Source organism: Pundamilia nyererei, unplaced genomic scaffold (assembly GCF_000239375.1).
Source record: "Pundamilia nyererei isolate P.nyererei 1_Seehausen unplaced genomic scaffold, PunNye1.0 scaffold00078, whole genome shotgun sequence".
In the NCBI taxonomy this organism is placed as follows: domain Eukaryota; kingdom Metazoa; phylum Chordata; class Actinopteri; order Cichliformes; family Cichlidae; genus Pundamilia; species Pundamilia nyererei.
The window spans coordinates 2458492-2467385 of record NW_005187479.1 but is presented as its reverse complement, the minus strand read 5'-3'; the positions used below and the strand labels follow the sequence as shown (position 1 = coordinate 2467385).

The following is an 8894-nucleotide window of genomic DNA, read 5'->3' as shown; positions in this document are numbered from 1 at the left end:
GGGGGTATCTTAACTGGTTTCCTCAATGAAAACCTAGAAGTTTTTTGCTCTTCAAAATGCAACTTTGGTGCCAGTCCGAAGCCTAGCACCTTTATCAGCATGATCATCATTGTAGATAAAAACACCAGATAAGAAATTACCCTTTTGCAGGTGTCCTTGATAGAAGGAACAGGTAGTCGTGGCAGAGAGTTCTGGAAACTGTACAGCATTGGTTTCCGGCCAGAGAACACCTTCACTAGAACCTGGACAAGCAGAGAGATAAGGCAGTTTGAAGTGATGTTTTGCTTCACCTGGAAACCAGCAAGGTACGAGGCAAAGTCCAAAGACATAACCAGCAGTAAATAACAAGATGACACAAGTAGCACTTTGAGTAGGGCCTCCACAAGATTTGCATTGTATCTCTGCCTGGACCTAATTGTCATAGCAAGTGACTAATTTTTGAACCTTAATAGCATTATAATTTAGCAATAATTACCTGCTGTTTAGAACTCATCTTATAAGTAAAACAAGCACACATGATTATAATAATGTTTAAAATATAGTATAAAACCTCAGCCCTGTTTAATGTAGAACATTTTATTCAGCATATGACCAGTGAAGACACTCACAAGTGCTTAATAACACTGTTGCAAAAACAGTATTGTTTATTCAAGGCAATAAGGTCCATCTCTATGACATTCTACCAATTAGCTCCTCTTCAGTGACTGGAACAATGGAGTACATTATCTCACCATCCAAATGCGACTCGACCAGGACAAGGAGCCATGACGTTCTTCCATCCATCCATGCCATGACAGCAAGGACTTGAGGACAGTCCTCATAATCATTATTATGGTAACCCACAGGCTCGTGCCCACTAGAATTCCTCCGACTATCCTCTGGCTGTCTGTGGACATATATCGGCTGTGGACAGAGAACGAAACAGGAGGAAGGACAATATAATGCTAAACATTTAACTGCAGAGTGGACACAAATTATGGTTTTGCTTAATAGGGCTTTACAAAACTCAGTATGTTTTTGTAAGTTAGTAATCTGACTGAAGAATAATTAAAGTGCTATGATGTTCAAAGTCATTATATAAACATTTAATTATCAACCTTGGCCAAATGAGCAATCTAAGACTGCACTACAACAGCATAGTGAAAACATGGGGCAATTACTGTCGCACAGCTACTTCCTGACTTGGCGATGTCCAAAGTCAGCAAAGACAGACTGACTCATGACTGATAAATGATGTGTGTTATTTACTCTGATAGGAGGACTAAAACATTTTGATGAATTTACTGTCAGCAGTAAAGTCCTAAACCGCTGTTATGTAGTGTAGCCAAGGTTAATGAGGACAGATCTGATCATGCAGTAGATTTTTCTGTATTTGTAACTTAAAGGTTTCAAACATTTTAACACCAACAGGTTGTACTTGTTACTAAAACAAAAAAGAAGGTTCCAGTACTCTTAATATTTCAGACATTCTTCAATAAACTAAAAAAAAAAAACACCATCAAAAAACAGCCGACTTGACTTGAGAGCACTGTGGATAAGAAAAACATTAAAGGCTTTGCGTGTTCAAGACATGGTTGCACAGTATTACTAAACATGATCAACATTGTTGGCAAATAATAAAATCAGTTGTGGCAGGTAGCTGGAAGAAAATGTGTAGCAAACAGACTAGTTTACAGACTCATGTAACACACAGACCTGTATGAAGCATGCGCATTATTGCAAATGTTGTAACATCTTTAAGTATGAGTCAAACACACTCCATTGCCAACGCATTTGGCAAAATACCTGCTTCCAGCCAAACAACACCTAGCTAATTCCCACTGCATTTGTTTACCTGCTTTCTCACTTATCATTGTGCCACTATGTAAAGAAATGCGCATGGTAGTTAGGGTTATACTTAGAAACAATCTACTTTAGAAAACACTAATAAAAGTTATTCTTTTTTAATAGGAAAAAAAATGTACAAAAAGCCATATAATACCAGGATATCACCTCGTGGGATCAGCTTACCTGATGGGCATATGCTGACCCAGCTTGGTAAACAGCCCCAAAGATGGATCCAGCTGTTTAAATTTATTGTAAGCCATGTAGGACCCAACCACTATGGAGAACCCCGCTGGGCTGCCCGGGTACACACCAGTCATTATCCCATTCTGTGGAAATGTAAGTCAAATTGGGGATTAAAGCGGTCATATAGGGCCAAGGAGATAAAATTAAATTACTTCATAACATGTTATCATGAGTTATGAGGATACATGTGACAAATCATTAATTACATACATGAAACAAAAGAGGAATGTGTGAAAATGCTAGCAGGTCTTTGGGTTTGAGTCATTCACTATGGCGGTGTGTAAACAGATAACTAGGCCAAAGGCTAGGACACAAAGAACGGGCAGGAAGGTTAGTGTCACAGCTGACTGTTTGTGTGAGAGTCTATGACCTTCTAGTGTGAGCAACCTAATAAACAACAAAGAATTACTTGGGATCTTGTAATGTTAAATAGAAAAGAGCTGTAATGTTGTGTGCATAGCCATTACTATACATAAAACCTCTGAACTTTGCTCTTTGGTTATTTTAATGCCTCCCACCTTGAAGCGAACAAATCTTTTCTTCCAGGAGTGGATGCCAGAGAGGTAGACTTGGCGAAGAGCCTCATGAGACAGGTGTAGATCAATGCCTTCAGGGGTGACTGTGAACTGAAAGGCCACCGCCTGGTGCGCTTCTGCCATGGTGGCTACCGATGTACAGGGTCACTGAGGACAGTAAGAGCAAACAGTAATATTAGCAAAGTGAGAGTTTGAATAAAGTTTATGCCAAAGATTTAAGGACCATGTCAATCAACAACTGATCCAAATCTTCATTCTTGTTCCTACAAACTCTTCTTCACACAGCTAAACACAGATAGAAACTTCAAGAGTGGTTACACACTACAAGGTTCAACACAGCGTGTTGATCTCTAGATAAGGCTGTGAATGATTGGTGTAAGCCAAATATCAGAACTATCCCTCAGCTTCTATCAGTGTCTTGAAAGCATTTGTCCAACACTGCCGATTATCTACCATTTTTAGATGTAATCTGTTTATCTGCAGGGAATCAGCCACAGGGTTAAAAGGGTTGCTGCTGGACTTTTAAAACAGTTGAATGCAGTTTCACTGACACCTGCACAGTCACTCACACAATCTAGGTTTAAAGGCAAAACTAGTGCTAGTTTTAAATGTGGAGCAGTTGTGCACAAGCACAAAGCAATCCATCTGTCATGTGAGGAAGCACCGACACAAACATTTTTAAAAACCCACTTCAAAAATAGAAATTGTGACTAAAGCACAAATCATTTTTAATTATTATTATTACTTTTTTGCATTAGAAAGAATTCACAATGGGCACTGCTCTCAGCTTGGTAAGGATCATAAAAAAACTGTGTATCCCTTTTAGCAACTGTTGTGATTGGATTAGCGTCCTTCACAAAATGAAAGTCATGTGTATCTTTTTAACTAAACAGGCTCCTGCAAACTGAGATCAGAGGCCACACACAGGTGGGTGACCCCTTACAAATGTCTGAACTCTGAACTGGTTATACTGGTAGTCCAACATAACTGGTGTTTGGCATGAGGCCTGTCTTGTTTTAAAACCGTCAACCCTAGTCAAGATATGGCTGCATAAATAAATAAAGTAAATCTTTTCAGTTACCAAAATTATCTACCCCACCTATTCGTTTTGGAAAAATTTGAAACTAACTTGTCTCAGTAAAAGGCAACACTGGGAAGTAACCTTGATCAAAGCAATGTCTGGTCTATTGTATTTGAACAAGTGGGTCTTCCAGCTTACTTACTATAAAAGACTCCATTGTAGTTTGTATATTTATGAGGCAACCAAGAAAACAATTAACATGATGCTTTTTTATGAACAAATGAGAACCAGTTGCTAGCGCCCTGGATATATATATTTATTTAGATTTAATTGTTTCTTGCTACAAACAGAAAGCAACTGAATTAAAAATGCTTTATTGGCTTAGAAGAAACATGAATGAACTTGACAAGCTGTGCACAAATTCTGTTATATTTTAAACATAATTTATAAGACTTCCTCAAATAATTCTTCTAATACACAGATCATCTGCTTTGTCATAAATTTACCATGGAATAAACCTGAAAATGACTAGCATGATTCAGGTTTTACAGATTCAGGAGAAAATTAATGAAGCCCTTATTTCCAAAGAGATGTCTCTCTGCAAAGACCATCTTCTTTTAAAGGATTTCTATCTTTTTTCCTTTTTTTGTTACAGGGTCCACTTTTATTTCATTCAATGAGAGCACTCTGAAAGCAGTACACGTCGCTTCTTCCACTCCTCTGAAGGAACAGCATCCACAGAGCAGCGTTTCAGCAGCCAGTCCCCTCCCCCCAGCTACTTTCCAACATCACATGATCCACCCTGTGCTGCAGAAACTAGGGGAAAGGTCGCAGCACAGCGCCGCTTAGATGCCGCGTAAAACTGGCAACACAGTACTCAAGAATCGTCCTGTGCCACCCAGCACAGTCAAATGTGGTAACAAAGGAGCCACTGAAAACATAGCCTTTGCTGTGGATGTCGTATAACCGGCGATAAACATTTAGGTCTTTGCAACCATTGCAACTAGCCCTTGTCTTTATGCAGTTACTGTACTACTGTCTGCATTATCATTATGGCTGCAAACACCACACTCACCCCATAAAACCAACCGTCATTACCGAACACTTACAGGCTCATAAGCTAGGCCCACATATGCCGGTTACATTTGTAAAATTATATCAAATATCCTCCCACGTGGTCTAAGTGAAATTAGGTCACCAGTGTGTAACCTGGACATAAACACACTACGTGTTATTTATTTATAATAACAAATAATTAACCCTCTCGGTCCTATAAATTGTGTTTTATTGTAGTTTATGAATGTAAACACGCTCCTACAACAAGGACACCACAAGCCAGCTTTTGCTGACCTTCACAGGTAGGTGACATTTATACCCACACCCTTCACTACATGTGTACTCTGGTGCAATCAAATAATTTGCTCTCTAAGGTTCACGTCCGCGTTACTTTACATTACAGTTACATGCGTTTTATTATGCGATGGCCACTAAAAGGCCTTTATTTGGACTTTTGCCGACATAAATGTTGGGAACAAGAACATAGGAATCACCAGGGGAGTCTAACATGAGAAGCAATACCAAAAACAAAGAAAGAAAGAAAAGTCATGACAGGTGAAATGTTTATATTCATACAGATATGCAGTAGAGGCCTCTTTGACATGCATTCCCATGACCTGCTGTTAAAATAGCTTTGAGTGCAATGGATCGTTTCAGTGGTTTAGGCAGGATGCTTACATTGAAGTTGATCTCTGGTTTCTGTAGGCCAAGCTGCCACACAGAAAACCTGCAGCTGCGTGAGTGGGTGAGGGAAATGGCCTGAACGCCATGCAAACACCTCACAGCTCTACACACTACGCCGACAAGGTACTGCAACAAATTGACAGTCACGGATTTCACTTGTCTAGCCTGTAATATTTTCCCCCGTAGCGCACGTAGCTCTGCATTTTCCCCAACTAATTCCAAAGGAGCACAGAAGAGAGACGGAGAAAGAAAACAGTGTCATGAGAGGCCGCTACGCACTAAGAAAAAGAAAATACGCACAAAGCTTTGTTGTCAGTGTGGAAGAGCAAAACTTACAGTTGTGAGGAGGATGTGACTCTGGCTGGCTGTCGGCAGGAACTGCTAACGTTTAACACTCCTTATGAATGAGAGCGCAGACTTGTATACACGGACTGCCCATTTTGCTACGTCACATATCTCAATTTTCGGCGGCCTCTATATATAAAGGTGGTTAAAACAGCGCCCCCCTGAGGACTCCCGCTCTACAGAAACTATGACAGCTGGTAACCTGTGCAGAGACATTAAGCTGGAGATGGGATCAGTGACACCATGACCATGCCATAACAGGTGAAATGTGGGCTGTTAAGTAGTGTATGGGGTTGAATATAATGTCATGGTGCAATCCTGTTAGAGCTGATAAGGCTGTTTAATGCTTATTACAGTATGACAGGTGTACAACTGAATTTTATGGCAAAGTTATAAATGATCTTTATATAAAATTGTCAAATTGTAAGATCCGTTGTGGAAGAGCTCTGATTTCAGCTTTTGAATGAGTGTTTGGGGTGCAGAATATGGAATTTGCCCTTGATGGTGAGGTGGGTGGAGTTCTTCATTGTTGATCTTTGAGCTGGTTAGTTTATGATCATCCTCAAAATGAAAATTTGCCCTGGTCATGTAAGCTACTTTTCTTTAAACGTGTCAGGAAATCAAACTCCATTCCTCCATGAAGTTTGTAGGTCAAAGAGGCTCTTTACTCAATATCTCTCAACTAACAATGTTATTCCATTCACTGCTCCACACTGGGAACGCCACTTGTATCTACAAGTTCATTGTTTGTTCTTGGCAAGCTTCAATGCCCCACACTGATATCCAATACATGGAATGAGGAGATAATGTTGGGGAACGTGTATGTTTGATAGAAATAAACTGCTTTCTTCAGTTCTCAGTGTACTGATAGCTGATAGTGAATTTATGTTAAGCCACCCACTGTTTGTATAGGTGACAAGGTGGATGGGTTGTTTTGTTGGATAAAGCATTGGCAGTAGTTAGGGCACTGTCTTAAACAGAGTCATTACTGTTGTTCCTGGTGGAAAAGCCATGTCCATCACAGGTTTGAATGTAGCTTCTGCTGCTGAGCTATTTATTCAAACTAAAATATAAAGAGCTATGCATCATCAGGTAACAGCAGGAGGTGTGTCTTGATGCTCTGCCACCCTTCTCCTTGTTGGATCAGCCCATTTAGATTTGAAATTTTGATGTCACAGTGAAAAATGTCAAATATCCTTTGTTTTTCTTCTACTCAAGTCCAGGAAAGTTTTAGTGCATGCTCGTATTTGCTTTGGGCAGTGAGTGCAGCAAAGTTGTTGGTAGAAAGGTAAAGCTGGTGCCCTATATAGTGGGCCTGCACATAGTTAAAAAGGGAAAAAATAAAGAAGAACACCAAGACTAGACTACCAAAAAGCTGCACCATGTTAAAGGGATTATAATCTGTTGTCATTTTTGATTTTTAATTTGTTAGTGTGCTTAGAGTTATTTTACAGTCTAAAGAACTACTTCTGCTTTGACCTCAACTGCATCAGAGTCTGCTTACTGACCAGCTCCGAAGTAAATGAAGCAACTGCAATCTATAATGTTTCTGCCATTGTGTCACAGTTGTTGAAAAGTTTTCTGTCTGGAAGAAATTTGTGTTTTTACTGCTGCCAAACATTGCCATCTCTGACACTTTGTCCAGAGCTCACTATTGCTGAAGTTCTGCTCTGATGTTCCATCAACAAAGGCTTTGTTTTGGTATGCTTCTAATACATGTCAACTGATGTAATCTTGGACTTAACCAGCTGCAAAAGTTATTATAAACCTTTTTTGGGATTCTCTTGGAAACTCTTTTTACATTTTGCATTTGGGCATCCTGGAATTATTAATTTGTTCTTTCAGATAGCTTAGAAATAAACATTTAAGCATTAAATATAAAAGTTCCTCTCTTGAATCATATATCCACAACATTTTTGAGAGGCCATATTGTGAGGCATTGTTTGACCACAGATCTAAATAATTAAATTTCCATCTATTACTTTTCTTATTTATCATTAACCTCCTAAGACCCAAACTCTTCCACAGCATGCATTTTTAATTTCTCTTTGATATTTGGGCATTTTGGGGCCAATGTAAAAACAAAGAATTACCAGATTTTTTTTTTACCTTATTTTTGTTTTTAAGAAAAATAAGAGCCACATATGAGGATATTCGTTTAGAATTTTGATAGAACAGTAGCAGTATAATGTCCTTGTAAGTGGATATCAGGCCCATGTAGAGCAAAATTGAGTATTTTAGTCTAAATAACCCAAAATGTGATGTCCGCATATGTGGACGCCAGGTCCTAGGAGGTTAAAAAAAATAAATCTGGAAGTACCCCTGTCGAAGTACCCTTCAGTATTGGCATTGGATCCATCAAAGTGTGAGTGTTAAATAAAATTGCTTAGTTATTGATAAAAAAAAAAACACTGAACATGAGTGTGAGACTTGAAGTATAAACCGCTTTGCATGTTCAAATTAAATAGAAAGGCACTATACAAGTGCCAGTCCATTTACTATATACTTGAATATTGAGTTGCAAAGCACAAAGAAATAAGGAACACCACTGAGAAGATTCATGAATGAAGTCAAGAAGAGTTGGTGTGACAGAAGAGGATATGGACAGGGTGAGATGGAGACTGGTGCTGCTTTTTATCACCATAGCAACAATCCCAAAAAAGTGTATCAGCCGAAGGAGGGAAAAAATAAAATCCCTGATCACTGAGCATTTCTTAGAAGATCAAATGTCTGCTTGTCTAAATATGTAAAAACCCAAACCTTATTATGGGATGCAGCTCAGCTTTCAGTATCACCTGCACAGCTACTGTTTATCCAACAGAGGGCGCAATATGACTTTTTTTGGACAGAGTTTCTCACATTAATTTTCCTAGATCTTTTTAAGTCAAATACTCTACAAACTCTCTAAGAACACCAGTGCGTTAAGATGCATTATTGTTGTAGCCTTCCTTAGCGCTTCCATCATTCGTCTCTGACAACTCAGTACGCAAGCTCAGTACGCGAGCTGGGGAGATTTCCGCTCTGAACGCGCAGGACATGAACGCAATATGAGGGAAACGACGCAAGAGCTCCCTTGTTGACATTTTGTATACACTTAAAATCGACAGCCTACCGTGTATTCGCCTTTACGTTCCTCCGTGCAAACACGAAAAACACGTCCAAACTTTGGATTCACGGAGACG

General features: G+C 39.3%; 1 protein-coding gene across 3 annotated transcripts in view; it reads right to left on the bottom strand.

Annotated features, from left to right (window-relative positions):
• cpt1ab (carnitine palmitoyltransferase 1Ab (liver)) overlaps positions 1–8888 on the bottom strand; it is a 21799-nt gene extending 12911 nt beyond the window's left edge. For 2 of the 3 annotated variants that reach the window (XM_005737695.1, XM_005737697.1), the window contains exons 1-5: positions 5704–5806; positions 2589–2753; positions 2011–2153; positions 732–903; positions 141–242 (exon numbers count right to left, since the gene is read on the bottom strand). In XM_005737695.1, coding sequence (XP_005737752.1) covers positions 141–242; positions 732–903; positions 2011–2153; positions 2589–2729 — 558 coding nt within the window. In that variant the 5' untranslated portion in view covers positions 2730–2753; positions 5704–5806. Of the gene's footprint in view, positions 1–140; positions 243–731; positions 904–2010; positions 2154–2588; positions 2754–5703; positions 5807–8824 lie in introns of those variants that run through there. The other variant, XM_005737696.1, reaches the window with a different exon arrangement.
• Between the last annotated feature and the right edge of the window lie 6 nt (positions 8889–8894).